The sequence below is a fragment of the Carettochelys insculpta genome, chromosome 2 (assembly GCF_033958435.1).
Source record: "Carettochelys insculpta isolate YL-2023 chromosome 2, ASM3395843v1, whole genome shotgun sequence".
Lineage (NCBI taxonomy): Eukaryota > Metazoa > Chordata > Testudines > Carettochelyidae > Carettochelys > Carettochelys insculpta.
Genome location: NC_134138.1, coordinates 95,848,553 through 95,868,979, shown reverse-complemented (window position 1 = coordinate 95,868,979; position 20,427 = coordinate 95,848,553). Strand labels below are relative to the sequence as shown.

General features: G+C 38.8%; 1 protein-coding gene across 10 annotated transcripts in view; it reads right to left on the bottom strand.

The window, feature by feature from the left end:
• PTPRM (protein tyrosine phosphatase receptor type M) overlaps positions 1-20,427 on the bottom strand; it is a 743,228-nt gene that overhangs the window by 260,552 nt on the left and 462,249 nt on the right. For 9 of the 10 annotated variants that reach the window (XM_074987422.1, XM_074987431.1, XM_074987423.1 and 6 more), the window contains 2 exons: positions 5,509-5,782; positions 4,349-4,385 (listed from right to left, as the gene is read on the bottom strand). The exons of the other annotated variant lie outside the window; for it this stretch is intronic. In XM_074987422.1, coding sequence (XP_074843523.1) covers positions 4,349-4,385; positions 5,509-5,782 — 311 coding nt within the window. The remainder of the gene's footprint in view (positions 1-4,348; positions 4,386-5,508; positions 5,783-20,427) is intronic. 10 annotated transcript variants of the gene reach the window in all.

Below are 20,427 nucleotides of genomic sequence, written 5' to 3'. Positions count from 1 at the left end.
TGTTGCTCTTGGATTTAAAATATGATAATGGCCTTTTCACTCTCATAATTAATGAAAGCCTCCCAATGTTTCACGAGCAGAATAATAATCTCTCTTTCTGTTTGGTCTGAGAATTGGAGTCCTAGAAGACGCCAAAATGGTCTCTGTTAAGAAGTTGCAGCAAGTCAGATAAAGAAATACTTTATTAACATAATCAAGAACCACCTCAAAGTTGATAATTGTATACTTAGCATGTTTTGGTGTTTTTGAATATTCTCCTCACAGAGTTTATCATCATTTAGCTTAAAGAGACAGCAGACAGATGAAAGCCATTTTTGTCACCTGCATAACAAATCTATCCTGTTTTTATTTTAATTATCTTATTTCACATAGGAGGCATCCCTCCAGTCCTACATTTGTATGCACATAGAAGAGTCATAAAAATAGCAGAAGCCTTTTTTTTTTATTGCTCCAGAAAACTCTTCATCGTATAAAAAGAAATATGAAGCCCACTCATCTCCCCTTGATTGCACAAGGAGAAGGACTGGGCCCTTCTGTTACACAGATCCTGGTAGGGTGATCTTAAAATACCATTGTCATCATTGCAATCAGGATTTTCATATGATCTGTGAAAGTCACATTAATATAGATTTTATTTGTGAAGAGCTTATGGCTTACAAGACCAGAGCTTTATTTCAATTGTTATGAACTGGGGATTTAAAATAATGGAATTATCAAATATTATCTAGATAAAGACATTCATTGAACCTAGTTGGAATACACATCTGCATACAAGATTAAGGCCATATTTTGTGGCAGAAAGCCTCAAAGTAAAAGAATGTGTTGCACACAAAAACTGTCGTCTTCTCCTGTTTATGTTAATATTTCAGTAATTCTACAGAGCTTCATCCTGGGAGGTACCTTACAAGCACATCAGCTCTGACACAGCAAAGCAGTTGAACTTTGTTCAAACTTAAACACATGAACTGCCCCATTGACTTCATTCAGGATCACATGTACTTAAAGTTGAACCCTTGAGTTAGCGTCTTCCTGGTTTGGGGAAAAAATGCGCTGCACCTAGCAGGTTTCAGCCTACAAAGTATTAAAATAGAGAGAAAAGCAAACAACAGACCATGGATTAGCTATTGTAAAACTTAATCCATGTTCCAACAGATTCCTATTGCATGGGATGCATAAAACTTTTGAATAATCTGAAGTTGAGACAACTGAGGAAAGATAACGAAAAGACTGTAAAATCCATGCTCAAGTAAAACTCTGGATGCCTCCAACGGATGCCAACTTAAAAACCTGCTGCCTATGTTCCTTGATCGATCAGGTGACTTTATCAACAACAGTTGGCGCAGCTGAGACCAGCAGGAAACCTGAGGTAATGAAAATTTGGAGGAAGGTACTGACATGCTCCTGGACTCTCTACATGCCGCAGAATGGAGCTGCAGAAGCTTTCTACTTTGGTAGAATTTAGAAGCAAAGCAGCAACCTGGTCCCACTGCGCTGCATACACTGTATAAAGATAAACTTTGTGATACGAGTCCTGATCCAGCAAAGCATTTAAGTTTAAGCACATGAGTAGATCCAATTTACTCAATGGGACTATTAAAGTGTTTCAACTTCAGTGCATATGCAAGTATTATGGGGAGCAAAGCCCTAACACATATGACAGTCCGCATGTGTTTACAATCCTGAGAAGTTCCATTAACTTCCATGGGCTATTCAGGTTAGTAAGAACTATAAATATCTGCAAAATTAAGTCTCAATTTAGAGCCACATTCTGAAATTTAGATTCACAAAGAATGGTTGAAGAAATTTTGCTCTATCCTTAAAAGCCTTCAAATTTCAGTCCACAAAGATGATTTCAGCCCAAAACAAAATGTTTTGGAAAGACAGGCATATGTTAAAACAAACATGCTAATGGAGACCACTTTGCAACCTTTTCTATAGGAAACCTAAGTGTCTTCTGTAACGTGTAGATCAACACAACTGCATGACACAGCTATAACTGTCTAATATCTATACTTTACATATATTAAAATATTCACAACTTTTGGGGTTATGTTGCACAGTTACAAGCAGCATAATGTTTTACTGCCTCAGGTAAAGCTTGGTCAGAGACTAAGCCTCCTGTCAGAGAGGCATCTCTGTTGCCCCCAGGAGGGAAAGCGTGAATATTGCATCATCGGTCTTTTGGATGGTTCACCCAGCTTCCCAGTGTATTAAGTCAAACAATTCAGCAGACAGGTATGGAGAGGGATGGGTGTGGAGCAACAGCTCTGCCTTTTTCCCCACTGCAGATGAGATGGCTCGCACCACCTGTAATTCTGCTTACCACTTGTGGGAAATATAAGGGATAAAACGCTCACTCCTCCTTATGCAACCTTTCTAGATTGAGGCACCATTTGACATTTAAAATTATAGATAAAACAATACCACCACATGTTAAAATCTATACCAGACATTTTATGTCATTTTGAGAAACTGGTCTGTTTTAGATCCTAAGCTTATTGGCACAATAAACAGTGCTTTACAGCAACACTTCAATAAAATCTGGAATATTTAAGAATGAAAAGCCAACTTGGAGAATTCCCATTGCAAAGTCCGCACCTCTGATCTCTGTGACAATATTATAGGATCAACAATGACATCAGAGTATTCAGAAATATGTTTTCAAAACATGAAAACAAATTGATGTGCAGTCAAAATAAAAGCTACATTTTCTCACTTCCCCATCAATAAAGAGGTTACATTGAAATGGTCTGTTGCTAGGAAATTTATTTCATTTCACAAAGCAACCCTCCTCCCAAAATGAACATTACAAATACTCAATCAAATGGCCTAAATGCTTTCCTATTCATTAGTGATTCAGAATAAAATTCTCCAAACAAGTTTTTAAAAAACCTGTTTTGTAATTAAAAATGCATCATCTAATCATTTATTATAATTTGTAGTATAAATTAATCAAGTGCTGGATTCATTTATGCTATTGGAGAACAGTGTAGGATTTTACTTTCCACTAAAATTCATTTGTTCTACATTTCATCTAATTATAAAGAAGATATTTGAAAGTTAATTATTATTTGCTAAGCAATGGGCTCAACCACTTGAAAATTACAGATATTTTCCTCATTTTCCTCTCTTTGGGAAAAAGATAAAAAAAGTGACCAAAATTCCATTCATTATATTAGGGAGGGCAGTATTCCACCCTCGGTTTAAAATTCAAGGCACATATGTGAGGCATTATATGCTGACATTTTTGTTACTTCAGAATAATAAGGATCTCATCTCCCTTATCTAGTACGGCCAAAAACAGGACATGTGTGGTTGCTGAACAGTAAAATCTCTACATGTTGGTTCCACATGGCAACTAGGATATCTCTTTATAGTGATCCACATACAATTATATTGAGTCACTTACCCTGAGATGCGTGAGCCTTCAAAAATGGATTATGAACAATTGCTTATGAAATATTTTTTCTAGTATGCTTACGCAACCAGACTAGAAGGCAACATTTCCCTTCCCTTTTCTACCCTTCACCTCAGAACTGCCTACCACATTTTTTTTTTTAAGAATGGTAGCCATGTTAGTCTGTATCTTCACAAAACAAAAGAAGCAGTCCTGTAGCACCTTAAAAACTAACAATATTATTTATTAGGTGATGAGCCTTCGTGGGACTGACCCACTTCTTCAGACTGGTTCTGAAGAAGTGGGTCTGTCCCAAGTTACTGTCATTCAGTGGCGGTGCTATGGAAACAAGGCTACACTCTGACAGACACAAACCACTCCCTGTCTCTAAATCTAAAGCCTATTGCTTCAGCAATACGATTAATATTTTCTCTGAGGGGACCATGATTACAGCTGCTGGTGTCTGAACTCGCCTCTCCTACTGGACAGCATAATGTACTGGCAATGGAGCCTAGAGATGTGATCTGTCAAAAGTCTGACTCCCCCAATTTCTTCTGTCAAGCAATTAATATAAGAGAACTGTTTATAAGGAAACAGTGATATTTCATTATTCATGTCTACAGGTGGATACTCAGCTATTGGCACTTTTACAGTCCTAATACAGTACCTCTGTACAAATACATACAAAATATTTATTGTGAGATCATACAAAAACCACAGAGTATGTTTAAAAGAGAAAACTTATCCATGTAGGCAACTAAAAATGCTTAATTAATTTGTGCTTTTGTAGAAAACTTCCAAAGTCTTGGCTAGATATACCAGCGATTACTTAAAAATTCAGGGACAGAGATCTCTTTTTATTCAAGTAAACATTTCTGAAGGTCTGCAAACATGTATGAAAGAAAGGCCAACAAATTTAAATCCAAAAAATTTTACAGAATTTAATCATACCTTTGGTGGCTACCCTGACGCAGTCAATTTTGGTTTCCTGTGTCAAATAAAGAGAAAAAAGGTCATTTCTTGTACTGTATCCAAAACAAAGACAAAAGCCACCTACTGTTCTATTTTTAAACTGTTGATAGGATCTCAGGAAACTGCTCATTCTGTGTGCATGATTACACATTTAACAGTCTCCATAATAACTCCAATGTATTTTTCATGCTATGGACAACTAAAACACAAAGCACTTGGCCATGTGCCATATATATTTCACTTAAAATTCACTAGAAGATTAAATAAATGTATAGGACATGATGTATGCAGCACCTTTTTTTGGTGATACACTGACATTGGGAGATATTTCTTTTTCTTAGACATAAGTACAGTACTAAGCATCACTAGATAATTTAAGAAAGAAAATAAGCAACAGTCTTCACATTTCTGTACTGCGACTGTTCTGTGAAAGAGTGGCCATTATGGTATCTGGCAGAACACATTTTTAGGCTGTCAATGGAGACAGGAACTGAACAGTATACCTGCCCAGGAAATGGAAAACAATTCCAGGAAGAATCGGCCAGATGAAACATGATCTGCAAGGCCCTTTGTACATACTTTTTCATTTCAGTTCCATCTACTTATTTTTCTTTTACTGTTTGAGGGGGAAACGTCTGTTTCTAATTCAGTCAAGACAAGGAAAAGGAAAGTGAAAATAGAAATTCAAACTCTTGTAAGCCATATAATGAGACTGGACAGGCCAAAAATACATATTCTACTAAAGAAAAATCAAGCTTGGCTTGAATTTAACTGAAGTAGCCACTGCTTTTTTCTCTTTAAAAAAAAAAAAAAAAGAGAGTTAGGCCCAAACACCAGCCAGCTTTTGGAAGCATCAACAAGAAATGAAAATACAGCAGAATGATGGTTGTAATGGAATAATATGTTAATCAGGTGCAGTCTCCATTGGCAAAAGAATGTGGCTTCCTCCTTTCCATTTTCTGTAGTCTCTAATAATTATTCAATACTTATTGGGAAAACTGTTTAATTTTATAAACTCATCTTGTTAAATTTCATGGTGCCTTCATTTTCTCATTAGCAACTACATTGAACAACACACAATCCAGAACCAATGATCTGTTTACACATTAACACTGTATAACACCTGTCATAAGACTTACCCCATTGGCTCTGCTAGCAGCTTGGAAATAAATGCTGTAGCTCTTATGGGGTAGAAGAGGTGTATTCCAGAAACCACTATAGGTTTTGTTATCACCAACAGTAAAAGGCTGAGCAGCTTGAAGACTGTTGGCTGGAAATTCTGCAGCAAAGTAGTAGTGAGAGTTCAAAAGTGAAGCATTCTGGAAGTGAATGGGCACTGGGTAGCATTTTAGGATTTCAGTTGTCTTTTTGGTCCTGCGAGGGCGCTCTTCCTCAACTACTATTTGATAGACACTACAAAATTGGAAAAGAAAGAACGAGACAAAAATCCGGGTTATTTTAAGACAGCTGAATCAGCTAATTCATTCTGAAATCACATCAGCCCACCAACAAATATTTATGGAAGAGTTGATGACAGCTGAAGGCAAAGGATATGGTATAAAAAACACACTCAATACTTGGGTCCAGAAATTTATAGTACACATTGCCTTTTTCTTCCAAATAACCTCACTTCTCCTTGGAAAATAAAAATAGCTGTGACTATGTCTTTTTATATGACAAATAAAGCTAAATACTTACTCATTGGAACACTTCTACAAAAAAAAAACACAAACAAAAAAAACCTTATTTGATCAATGTTAAATTGCTGAATGAGTATTATTTTGTTTACCAAAAAGTAGGTGTATGGCTGTGGATTCAATCCTTTAACCTGTTAACTCGCTTGGGGCGGGGAGGAGCACAACTATTAAACCAAAGAAGGTGAGATAAATGGAGAAGTCAGTGAGGGAACTGTATTTGCTTAACTTTTGGCAGTTCAATTGTTTATGAAATATATATTAAAGTGAAAATCTGTTTAAAATGTTGGAAAGTTGTTACATAGGAAAAAGACTACATATTCTAATGGCTAAAATACAAAAGTTGTTTTACATTTATTTTGTTAGTGCTGCCGGGCTTTTTTCTGGACAGGTGGTAATTTAAAATAAGCCCTTAGAAGGAGGTCACAAGCCTCCTTAGCACAGATCCCAGGATCCGATCAGTTCCCTGCTGCAAACCCACGCAGGAGAGCCCCACCCCAGTGTGCACTAGACCCCGCCCACGCTTCCCAGCGGGGAGTGGCTGGCAAGGAAAGGCGAGACCAAGGACAAGGCACAAGTGAGTGAAACAAAGTAATTATTTTATTAAACTAACTATCAAAACAACAAGCTAACCTTACTTAAAACCCTTAATAATAACTATAAACTTACTAGATACATTGTTGAAGTGATGGTTCCTGAATGCAGTTATAAGACTTTTATTGAACCGGAAGGCAAAAATTAATTTGTTATTGAGGAGGGAAGGGTATAAAGGGTTAGAAATTTAAGATCACTGCTGCCAACTTATACAGGCGGAGTGAGGGGTGCTAACCCCCGCTCCTGACCGGGGGCAGGGCGCTACACCTGCCCCAAAATATAAACCCGGGGTGGTCAAGGTTGTCTCCCCTATTTGTGGGAGGCCTTCTGTTTCCCTCTGTGGGCTTTATTTATAAGTTGCTCCTGGGAGGCCTTAGCTCTCCTCTAGGAAGCACTGTGCTGGCAGCCTGTGGGAGGTGAGGAGGCTGAGCCTTCACTCACAATTATATATAAATGGAGGAATATATAGGTAAAACAGGGTGAGGTCTAATACCTTCCTAAATATTAATAAATACTTCAATATGTACTATAACGACAACACTAATAATATAAATAGTTAATGATTAACAATTAAATGTGCTGTATTTGAATACCCTGAGCTCTTAGGCCCAGCCCCGTTGGGCCGGCACACCGTAGGGGCGCGACCCCTACTCCTCCTTTGGGGGCCCCGATGTCCCAGGTGTAAAATGTTATGTGTAAAATGTGTCAGTCCAGGTAAGTTACATATTCCGAGGTGAGAAGTCCAATCCGGTAGGTATGTCTTGTCAGGTAATTGAAGAAGCCAATGGTCAGAGTAGCGACGCACAGGTAGAGGCGATGGTAAGATGGCGGCCTCTGAGATTGGCAGCTGAGCGCGCAGTACCTGCCTTTTGGCAGGCCAGTTCGACACTCGGCCACCTCCCCACGAAGACCGCTTGCCGCTGGCGCCGCTTGAGGGAGGAGCTGCTGCTTGAGAGCGCAGGCGCTGCTCTGGGCCCGGTCAGCGCCGCAGGTGTAGTGGTGGCGCTGAAGTGATTTAGCTCAAGATGGTGATTTCAGCTAATCTTCGCCGCTCTGGGCTGGCCTAAGGGCTCGGCGGATGCCACAGATGCAGCCACGCCTCCCTATGTGGAGTATCAGGGTCTAGCCTGTGTCCTCCAGGGCCAGAGAATGGCCTGAGGCACCTGCTTATATGCAGGGAGTTCATGCATGATTCATGATTCTAAATGAATATTCATGATTGTACCTGAAGTTTTCAATTAGGTCCTCTAGGGTGTGGAAGGTGCTAGAAGCTCTCACCTCCGCCCAATCAGAGGCCTAGAATTCAAACACCTTGTCATGAGTTCAGGTTACCGGGGAAACCAACTGTCAAAAAGTGACCGTTGGTAATGCTGTCAAATGGCAGCCTGTGAGACTTTGGATATCTCATGCGCCTGCACTGTTTTTTCATAGCCAAAGGTGTGTATTCTCTGGCCCACGGGGACGATAATGTCCTTAGATGTTATAAAATCATGACAAGTGCTATCTGGAGTTTGCTAATTCTGACAACAGTAATGAAACAAATGCCATTCATTAATAAAAAACAAACAAAATACTAAACAGCCTAACTGTCTAATTGTGCACAAACTTTCTACTAACAGTCTTAGAGAGATAGTGGAATTAACTTGTAGATTCGCATATAACAAGCAGTGTTGTGGCACCTTAGAGACTAACTATTATCAGATGGATTTGCAGTGGAAAAAGAGAATCCAGGGGTTTATACAGCTGGGAATGCAGGGGGAGTGAGAAGTTACACACCACCAGTAGGACCAGTTAATGAAGCAAACTAAGTTGGACGCGTCTCCTTCCTGCAAATACCAAGGGTGGGGAAATTGCCCTTGCAACCCATAAGCCACATAGGCTCTCTCTTCAGGCCAAGATTAAAGATGTTAAATTTGTAAATGGCAACACCATAGCTTTTCCCCATGCTCAAAATAGCAGTAGCTTTTTGAGTGCAGTATTCCAGTTCTGGTACCCCTCTCCATGAAAGGGGTAATGGAACTTTCAAAATAGTTCCTTATTTTGAGATAATTTATGCAACTTGCACTGCACAAATTGCATAAATTGTTTTGGAACCAAGTCACCATGTAGACATGGCCTTAGGTACCACAGGTCTGCTCATTATTATTTATGGTCCTACTAGCACAGATTGCCTTCCTCCTCCCCCTTCTCCTGTTCCTGGTCCCTGCTATATAAACTTTAGATTTTGTTTTTCCACTTCAAATCCATCTGATGAAGTGGGTTTACCCATGAAAGCTCATGACCTAATAAATTTGTTAGTCTTAGATGCCACAGGACTGTTTGTTACTTCAGTTAATAGTGAGTGCATAAACTCTCATAATCTTACAGTCACCATAACCTTGATTCATCAAATCACTTAGCACATTGAAGGATAAGCATGCATTTAAGTCCATCTGTATTCTGCCTAGCAGTTAAACACGTTCTGAAGTACTTTGCTGAATCAAGACCCAGAAGAACTGCCCCTCATTCACAAATGTACTAGACATTCAAACAGGAAGAGAGGAAACATTATTTCCAAATATACATGATAGTAGTGAAATCATAACATTTTTGTAATTGTTTCAAAGCAGTGAGACTGTGCTTCCGAATTTCTCAAATGTGAAACCCATCTCCCTAAAGAGGATTTGGTTGCAACTTCATTGGTTTCCTGGGGGCTACTTATTCTTGATCATTATTCATCTTCTTAAGGAGGACAATGATTATATACTTATATATATCATATAAGGGCATTGGTACCGGTAGCTAGAGTATTTTTTGCATAGCTAAAATGTAATTGACAACTTTTTCTTATGTAGTTTGTATGTGTTAATAAATGAATTACATTTAAAGTATATTATTGCTACAAACTGCACATTACATACGCTTTTGAAGGGTACAGTCTCCATGATAAATTAAAATACCAATACTAATATTTTTGGAAGTAAAGGCACTTCGAAGTGCCCGCAGCTACTTTGAAGTGCCCACAGCTACACAGCATGCTGGTGCTTCAAAGTTTACAACTTGGAAGTTGCGGCAGGGACAATTAGCCTAATGAGGTGCTGCATATTCATCGCAGCACTTCATTAGTATTCTCCGCTCAGGCTGATTACCATGCCCCCATCAAAGAAGGGGGCTATTGTAGACTCAGCCTGTGATTCTCAAAGACAGCTGATGTGCTATTACTACAAAGCTTTGACTGTAGACAAAGTCCAAAGCAAGTGTAATGGTGCTATTCTGCACCAGTCTAGGACCAAGAAATCCAGGACATTGAACCAGGATAAGTTTAAATGCCTGCTTCAGTTTTGCTTAAAATAAATGTCTTCTTCTTTTCATTTTCTAAACATCAATTAAGTGGAAATTGTAAATATTTTAGAAACAAATTTGCCATTCAGATGTGCCCTCACTCTAGCAAGTTTGCATCAGTTACAATCCAGGAATGCAAAATGTATATTTGCTACACAACGTGCAATGTGTACTACATTTTTGGTGCTTTCCATCTATTCATCTTCAGGTACATTAAAGAAAGAACTAAGTTGAGTAGAGCAATTTCAAACCCAAAATGTCCTTTCTTTCTCACTCCACAAGACAAATTAAATTTGCAAGCATACAGACCTCAAATCTATTTGCTCTTTAATAATTTAAGAACTGAAAGGTCAAGCCGCTCTTTTCTGTTCCCCTTTATCAAAGTCCAAGTAGTAATGAAAAATATCTAAATCCTATCTGCTGCCCAGTTTCTACACATTGCTTTCTCTCTGATGTAAATTAACACATTATAAGCACCTGGGTCAATGGAACCTGACAGAACTTTCTGAGTGATATGTTTTACATTTGTATAAATGAGATCATCTTGCTAATGAATTTTATAAATTCACCAATTATAACTCAAACTCTGGCTCAGAATCTGACTGCTAAAACCGCTTCCTTTTAATTTGTAACAAACTGCTAAGGCTGATAAGGATCTTAAAGTTCAAACATAGTGAACTGCAAAAGCACTGAATCAGAACTCTTTTTTGTGTGTAACAGATCTCTCATATTTACCATTTGTTTAATGTTACATTATTCCTTTTCCAGTAATACTTCTGCATTTTAACTAGAATGAGATCTTCTTGCCTGTAATATGAAAATACAATCTACACTGAAGTAGACAGTTCCAAAAATACCAGATATAGGTATAAAAACTGAACTCTCCTGAGAATTATATTAAAATTTAAGTTTAATTTGTGCTCTTTTTTCTACTATAGGACTCTAAGGCCTCTGTAAACAGAATTCAAAATCCCATTTTAAGCAGATTGACACGATGTTTAATCCAGAGAACATCTGAGATTTCTCTTTAATGTGGGGATTCAAAAGTTATGTACAATTTTGAAAAATAGGAGAAAAACAGCTGCTGCTATTTTGATTTTTTAAATATTCCCAAAGGGTCCTAAATTTAAGCAATTAAATTGGGTACATTATGGCCTTGTGTGGACTTTTAGATATTGTATAAAATACTTCTTGGCTCTATAATTGTAGGTTACCTGGCTTCTCACAAATGGATTGAATTCTTTCTTGTTTGAAATAAGTAGACTTTCAAAATTTCTCCTAAATTTCTAAATGTTACAAATGAAAACTGAGACTCAAGTGTATAAGACAAAAATGTTAAAACACCACAACAGATATTGACAATAATCAGAAGAATGAATGTAAAAAGTAGGCCCCAATTTTGTTCTGTATGAAGTACTTTCTTTAGGTTCACAGTGGATTTTAACAAACAACTGTTTCGCATTTTTAATATAACATCAATACCTTCAATACCTTTATTCATGATGTGTCAAATACAATCACTAAACAACATTTCCTACATTAACACACATTATCGGTATAGTTTGTGGTTGCAGCTCCATAGCAACACTTTCTCTTAAAATTTCTCTTGCCATTACATGCATTATATGCTAGTCATAGAATAGTGGAGAGAGAAAGTGGGTGAAACAATACTTTTTATTGGACCAGCTTCTGGTAGTGAGTGAGAGAAGATTTTTCAACCACACAGGGTTCTTCCTCAGGTTGCTTATAATCTCGAGTTACCTTTGTTCAGCCTGTCCTCATCCATCCCTTCATGAACACAAGTTAATGCCACTCCATTACACTTCGCTGCAAGCATGTCCTTCCATTTCTGGCCAAACAATTTTGTCATGGGATCACCCCTACATATTTTCGGTCTGTCCAGGGGTCACTTTTGGTCTCTGGGGATCCAGGCACTGATGAGGGTTTTCTACCTGTTGTCCTGGCTACAAACAACATCACCCATCCATTTCTACTTTTCATCGGATGCTGCCTGCACCGCTTCAGTCACCTTTATGTACCTTCTGATCTCCATCACAAATGGTATGTGTAAAACTTAAAGTGCCTTTCTATGGAGTTCTAGTGACTGTTTTAATCAATTCCTATCTTTATTTCTGTTTGATTTCCCATTGAAAAGGTTATATTATTTCAATCTTTCTGGACAGTTTACTGTATCCATATTTTAACTCACAGTAGTATAGTGCCTGTACTATATAACCCAGATAACAAAAAAGGAAAAAGGGATGCTCCTTTTAAAAGGAAAGGAACCAGGAGAGATTATGGTTAGGAGGTTGCACAGGCATCCTTAAAAACAATCACCCTGAAAGAAAACGACAAGAAACTATCTCTAATTTTGCTCCTATTGGATGCACTACACTACCTACACTAGCAAGTCCTTCCAGAAAATCAGGCCCTCGTCCAAAACAACAAGCAGAACGTCTACAATCAAAATGTACTCTTTCGATCAGAAGTCAAAAGAACACGGCTCTTCTTCTGGAAGCTGTCTTCCGCTCCCAGATCAGGAAGAGCACCTTTTACTGAAAGTTTCTTTTGGAAAAAAGCAAGTGTAGATGTTCTGGGGGCTCTTCTCATGAAAGAGCAGTCCTCACGGTGCTGGATTTTTCAGTCCCTGGCCTGTTCCTTTCAGAGAGCAGTGGGCTGTGTGGACACTCTCTTTTGAAAGAGCAGATTGCTCTCTCAATCAACTTTTTTGTGTGTAGAAACAATCTTCCAGAAGATTGTCTTTCAGAAGATCACTGTAGTGTAGATGTGGCCATTCAAGGTTCTGTAAAACCACAACAGATGGGATTAATGGTTGTGGTGATTATGAAAACCCTTTATTTATGGGCATAATTACAGCACTCAGAGTTTGGCAATGTGTCAGGTGCCTTAAGAATTCACTATATTTATTAAATAAGGTAGCCTGGATCTGCCTTTAAATTTAGTATTAAATTGGATCCAATGTACATATAGTACCAAAGATGCACCACTCAGATGAAGCTGGAACTTTGCACAATATCTAATGAGGAGGGCGTCCATGAATAGCATTATAAAACATCATTGGCTAAATTTGGACCACTCATGCACTGAGGCAAAGATTAAGACAGCATGCTTGGGAAGAGGGTTTTGTACTCTAAACAGCACAGTTGCAGCCACAAGTGTAAAGAGGAAGGAGCTTGAACAAGGGTCAACCTAAGAGGATCTGTTTAAGGTGGGGTGGGCTGCCTCAGCAGGCAAACTGAAGGAATATGCATAGACGGCCTAGAAGGAAATTTCTTTTGGGGAGAAAGGAAATCTCTGATGGCAGGTAATAGGAACAACAGAGATTCCAGTGACTGAACATGTGGAAGACTTGACAGTAGCAAAGGGGCAGATAATGACTTCATCTGCTTGTGATCCAAGCTAGGCTGGAATAGTCCATCAAAAGTAGCCCCCAATATATTACTGGGGCAACAGTTCAGGATCTTAGTGGCTCTGGGTTCTGCTTAGCTGGAATCAAACGTTGCCTCTGTACAAGGTCCAAAATCAGGGAAAAATAAACAAACCCCCAGCAAATCACGAATGCAGAGTTAGGGTCACAATCTGGAATCCAAAGTCATGATATTCAAAAAACTAAAGTTTCTTCAGCAACGTTAACTTAATCACGACAAACAAACAAACAAACAAAAACTATTTTTATAGTTATGTAAAGATTTACCTTTAACAAGGGCGGGGAGGCGGACAAACTATTTGCACAATATTGGCCAGTTAAAAATCTTAATAAAAATTACTGCCATTTTCCAATATTTGAGAATTTAATTTCCCAATCTTAACACTGTATTAACATTTTTGTGACGAGGAGTGTACGGAGAGTTGTACATATGTGCATATTTCAGTTTCCATCATTTCTGTCTGTATGACTCCTTGAGGTTAAAAGAGGAATAAGTTGTTTTACAGAGGTTATAAGTTCCATAGGTTTTGTCTTATCTGTATGTTCACAGGATGGTTACTGGCTCATGACAAACAAGAAATGTGATAAAAACATAGCCTTCAGTGCTAACCACCAGCTGAGTTTTGAACAGAATGGTCCTATGACAACAAATTCCGGCACAGGAAAATGGTGCTTTTCTTGACTTCTAAAATAAGCAACTTGAACCACCTTAGCCCTTTGTTGGCAGCCTCCCTGTGGAGAGTCTTTCCTCATCTTTGGTTAGTGCAATTACAGGCAACAGTAGGACTAGGAAAGCTAAGATTTTTTTGTTCAAACTGGGAAAGATTAAATCACCCTGTATCAGACTTACAGTGGATGACAGAGGAGCTAATGGTATATTTCATGTACATTCTAGTTCAAGGAGTCCTAGGCAGAAATACCTCAATAGCCATAATGGAGAAGATAAAAGAAGGCTCAGCTTCAGCCCCTAGAGATATTACCAAAAGTAAACTCTCAGGTGGCCTAAATAAGCTTCATCTTCACAGGCCCAAGTCCACTGGGGATGACAGCTCCTTTTTAATACAAAACCCTTAAGCCTTTTTATGACTGCCAAACTGCTTCACATGGATAGTCTCAAAGGACTTAAAAGTCATGGTTTATGAAGGGGATTTTCTGGCAAAAACAGATCTAAGCAAGGCCTTCCTATGAATACAAACATGAAATCCCTAAGATTCTCCTGAAGAGGAGTACTATACCAATGGAAAGTAAAGTTATTTTGCCTGTGTATTGCTAGAAGGGCATTCATTATCAGAGTCCTACCAATTATTTGTCTCCCAAGAGCCCAAGAGTGAAAATGCTCATTTACTTAGATGTTATCTTGGTTGCAGAAGAGTCACAGGAGCTCTGAAAACTGCATATACTTGCCTTAGTTCATCTGCAATGAATTTTAAGGTTTCTGTTTAGATGGAAATACTTATACTAGCCCTTTTCCCAAGCTTAATTTCTTAGGATTCAAAGCACATACCAGGATCTTGATTCTGAACAATCCTTAGTCCAAAAAGAAATCGGTATCAAAGTATCTTCAAGAAACTGTCTCTTCCTTCTGTCACAAGTATTAGCACAGCTACTTAGGTATCTGGTACCTAAGCTTACTATCTTAGCTCACTATCTTCTTTATGACTCTATTACAGAAACATTTTGATGAAAGGACAGGGTAAGCAAGGCATAGCCTCTTAACGGCTCCCTAGTTACAAAGTCACATTTGGATAATTAATCAATCTTTTATAAGGTAAACTATGACATCAGCTAGAAGTTTCTCTGAGAGCAAACTAACAATGCTAAGTGAACTTCTACTTGGAAAATTCTAGACAGGTTACACACAAATCAGGACAGCCACACACAAGATCACAGACCAGAACACTGTAGTGTCCTATTTCTGCACATAATTATTTATTCATAAGAACATACAAATAATATATCTTTATAATGTTTCCCACTTTCTGAGCACACAAACTTAAGCTTCCTGCTTTGCTACAGTAAAGGTAAACTCTCTCATTCACTAACTCTTTCTTCCCCCAAAAGGAAGAAGATGGTGTCAAAGAATTCAGGTCACCAGGATTAAAGTCCCCTTGATCACTTTTAAGCCACAAAGATACCATTTCAGCTAATGAACCACTGAGATGTCCTCATAACTGCTAATGAATCCTACAGATTTTGCCCCTTGTACTCAATATCCCAACAATCAGAGAAATGTGTGTATGTTGGAATTGGTTTCCTGTTGCCCTGCACCTTGTGCAGTCTTTTAAACCATTGTAAAGTGGGTTTACAGAGTGGTTAAAGAGTGACAAGTAGATTTATAATGATAATGATGCTAAAAAACGAGTAGCATTATATACTGACATTGTACTGATACAAACAACAACATATGTCCTCAGAAAGTCCTCAGCCCTGTACCTGTAAGCTGCCTCCAAGTTGTTCATGGGGCAACTGAACATTTGCCTGGGGAGTCAGTGATTTCCTAGACTGAAGGGCTAGTTCTCTGGCATCCATGTTGAATTAATGAGATTCAGCAAGCTGTTATCTGTAAGCATACGGTAGTGAGTGCACCTGAGATCTCCTGGTACAGAGTGAAAAAGTGATGGACATAAAGATAAGTGGCTTTGGGTTTGCAGAGAGTTACTGTGGACATAAAGCAAAGAAAGAGACACAGGTGAGATTGAAGGGATATGATAAAAGTAAAATTGGGGTAGGAAAGGAAGAAGATATAGGGGTGATGAAGATGGAAAGACTGAATAAGGAAGGAAGGACATCTCTGTCCACCCATAATATATCAAATGAAAAAGGCACAAAGAGAGAGAGGAAAAGAGAACCACACACTGAAATTACATTTGCGTGGACACATGATCTAGGACAGGAAACGAAAGAAAGAAAAAGTGAAGTAAAGTAAGGTAATGAAGGTACAAAAGCGAGGGAGACATAGTGAAGATGTGCTGTAAATAATATATTCTACAGAATGCTGATTACAAGTATAATAACCACATAATGTTCAATCACATTTATTTTCAGAATGTATCAGACTGCACTCTGGCATACATATTTTTGAAAATCTTTTCTTGACAAATTTACCCAAAAACTACCCTTCTTCCCACAATGTCCAGGATGATTTATTTAATACTTTCTATACTGTTCAATATATATTCAGAGGGCTCCTCACTTCTGCTACACCACCCACCCATAAATATTTTTCTGTGGGATGGAATAGTCTAGCTGGCTTTTAATACATGTTATTGGTCTATTTTGGCTTGTGCTATGTGTCTTTAAAAAAAAGCCCTATTCTCCTTAAGGGAGACATTAATGTTCTATTTTGCATATCGGACTCCTTAGTCTTTCTAATATGGTTTGAAGGCATTGTAATCTTTCCACACGGACTAGGGCAGAATGAGATTTTTGGTGTCGGAACATTAGAACTTTACCTGAGGCTGATCTAATGTGACAGGTAGGTTTACTCACAAAGTGAAATGGTGGTATTACTACCCTGCAGTAGAATGACTTGTAAACATCAAAGGTAATGTCTATTCTAATTCTAAGGCAATGATGAACGGTTACATATGCAGTTGTGCACAACTTAAGTAGACAAGTCAGTGAGAGTTGATCGTTTAGTTTAACCTCTCTAAAGTCCTTATTCAGATGACAAACAAGCTAAGAACTCACACCCATGGTGTGATTAGCACTTTACCCTCAGTCCAGGAAATTAGGTCATTAATTTTAAGCATATGAGCAGTCGCGCTAATTTTAATACGCGCAGGATTGAATCCTAAGAAACAAAGAGTGAGTTTTAGCTATTCAGAGCCTTCTGTGCAGGAAGTAATATTGCTCCCACACCCTTGTGCAACTTCCTACTATCACAGCTTTGGCTACATGGGAGCCAGTAAGAAGTGGAAAAAGAATGCTCAGGGAACCACTACTCTGGAAAACAAAGGTTTGTTGGCTGGCATGTGAGAGAATGAGGAAGAAGCAAAAGCAATCGGTACCTCGTAATCTGTGAATTACTGGAACTCATCCCTATGTCTGGGTTCCTCATGATCATTAGTTTTATCCTTATAAATCTCTCTGAGACAGTAAATATTATCCCCATTTTGTGGAGCACTGAAACACCAGGTAGAGTAAATGACTTGTCCAAGAGTACAAAGAAAGTCTGTAGCTGAGCTCAAAACAAACAAAAAGAGGTCTCTTGAATCCCACTTTAGCACTCTATGTACAAAACCATCATCCAGCATTCAGGAGCTACAGAAGATTACTCCTAAGTATGGAAGGAACTGTGGTGGAGACACAGTTATTGTGTCTACACTGGTGAGTTCTGTCGACAGAAGGCTCCTTCCATCGACATAACTCAGGGAGTGTCTACACACACACACACACACAAAGCATTCTGTTCACAGAGCCATGAAAGAACTCTGCATGTGTCTTCACAGAGCAATTCCTCAAAAATGTGAGGAATAATGCTGCCAACGAGGTCCGTCGACAGATGTGAAGTGTAAACACTTCTTTCAACAGAGAGGGCTTCTGGTTCACCGGGCAGCCCTGTTTGCAGAGCTTCCAGTCAGCCGTTCTGTTGACAGAAGGCAGGCCAGTCTCGCTGCTCTCTGTCGACAGAGCGGATCGCCCTGTCGATCTGCTGTTGGCTGTGTCTACACGTGCCCCAAACTTCGAAATGGCCATGCAAATGGCCATTTCGAAGTTTACTAATGAAGCACTGAAATGCATATTCAGCGCTTCATTAGCATGCGGGCGGCAGCGGCGCTTCGAAATTGACGCGCCTTGCTGCCGCGCGGCGCGTCCAGACGGGGCTCCTTTTCGAAAGGACGCCACCTTCTTCGAAGTCCCCTTAGGGGACTTTCGAAAAGGAGCCCCGTCTAGACGCGCCGCGCAGCGGCAAGGCGCATCAATTTCGAAGCGCCGCTGCCGCCCGCATGCTAATGAAGCGCTGAATATGCATTTCAGCGCTTCATTAGTAAACTTCGAAATGGCCATTTGCATGGCCATTTCGAAGTTTGGGGCACGTGTAGACACAGCCGTTGTGTGTAGATGCACTCTGTCAACAAAGTTTCTGTTGACACGACTCTGCTCCTAGAGTATACATAGCCAGTTACAAACTCTCCTTACGTGGAGCTCTGCCTAAAGGGAAATCTAGCCCCTAAACATCTGTCCTATGGACTAGCCGGACGGCGTACAAACATAAAAGAAAGTTGCAATGAAGTTATACATTTTGGAGTGGGTACTTGTGCTTCTATCAAACACTTAATAATCTATTCTCAAGCATGGTGCTTCTTCTGACCTGTTCTGCCAGTGACCTCTATCTTTAATTTGATTTTAATTTAATTTCTTTGCCACAATCACCTATTCATAGCAGAGATGCAGATATTAGTTCCTCGGCAGACTCTCCCTCAAGCTGGAAATGTCAATTATGTCCAAACTGCATGGATGGTTTTATGATGAAAACCATTGATCACCAAAGTTGTTAAATTTCAGGCAACAAAATGACTCAATTTTCCCCAGTCCTGTTTACTACTAGTCATAAATAAAATCTGTCTGCTTTACCAAATTATTATTCAAAGCACCTTCCCCTTTTTCTGGTTTATAGCAGCTTACAGATGAACAATATGTATAGCACTCAATATTTAGATTTTTATACTTCTCACACTGCAGACATTGTTAGAAAACTTCAAATAGCTTACAACAAAAGCATATACCTGAAACTGGTCCTGTTCATGAAATGTAAGAATGGAAACAGATACCTGGTCTTGCACAGATGATTTTGATAGGTGCTCCACATATCTGATACCCTAAAGAGATCCACTGGGCAGACTATTCCATTCCTCTAACTTTATTTTTTCTTTGTCCTAGTTTAATCAAGATAAAATAAGCCACACATTGCTTAGGAATATGAGCTGGGTACTGTGAATGTATTTTGTATTCTCTCAACCATAACTCATTATAAGGAACTTGCTTGGCATCAATAAGTCACTCTTGCCGTTTTTGTGAGCGTGTGTGACTCAATACTCTGCTGCTAGGCTATTTAGCGATAAAATCTGATATAATAAAATATTAATTACAGCTGAAAGGTTGGGTGAGAAATATGAACTCAATTACAGTCCCACATTGTGAACAAAGGGAAGGGTGAAAAAATCCTTTAGTTACAGAGGTTTTGGATAATCAAAGAACAACTTGGACATTAAAATCAGGCAGAGAGCTCCCAAAAAGGCACTTTGCTATTAATCTTCACATCAGGCACAGAATTTCAAGTAAATTATCCCTGGAGGGAAGATCTTTTCTGCTGATATCTTCTTAACTAACTTGAAGATTTCTTACCTGTTAATTTCTTTTTTTCCTTTAAGTCATCATAACTCAATCACTGAAATTATGTAATAAACATAAAGATATACCATTTGTAATTAATCAAAGATTGTTCATGCTATCCAAAATGGTTGTAGTAAATGAAATAAAACAAATAAAAGGGGCAGTCCATTCTAAATATATTTTACTCCTGTCAGCTCAGACTGATGCTCACTGAAGATATGAGGAAAATGTAGTCTTGCCTTCTTATAAAAGCTCAATTACTTTGCAAAGCATTGACAGTGGAACGTTTTAGAGGTTTTTATTAATGAAAGGTTTTTCTGCTTCCTTCACCCTCACAAATGATGCTTCCTCATCAGAGTTTACTGGATTGAACCTGGAAGTTAGGAACTATTTGCACCAATGCTAGCTCTGCCACTGACTCTTTTGTGGCCTTGGGCAAGCCGCTCTGTTTTAGTTTTCTCCCATTTATATAACATAACAAAACTCAGTCACATACACTCAACCTTGGAGCCTCACAATTCCACCTGTTCAAGAGAAACTCAGGCTGCATCTAGACGTACCTTGAAGGTCGACGGCTGTTATGTAATTTTCGTTATGCCAATTGTGTACCAAAAATCAACTTTTCAGCCATCAACTTCTGTGCCTGTCTTCATGGCAGAAGGTTG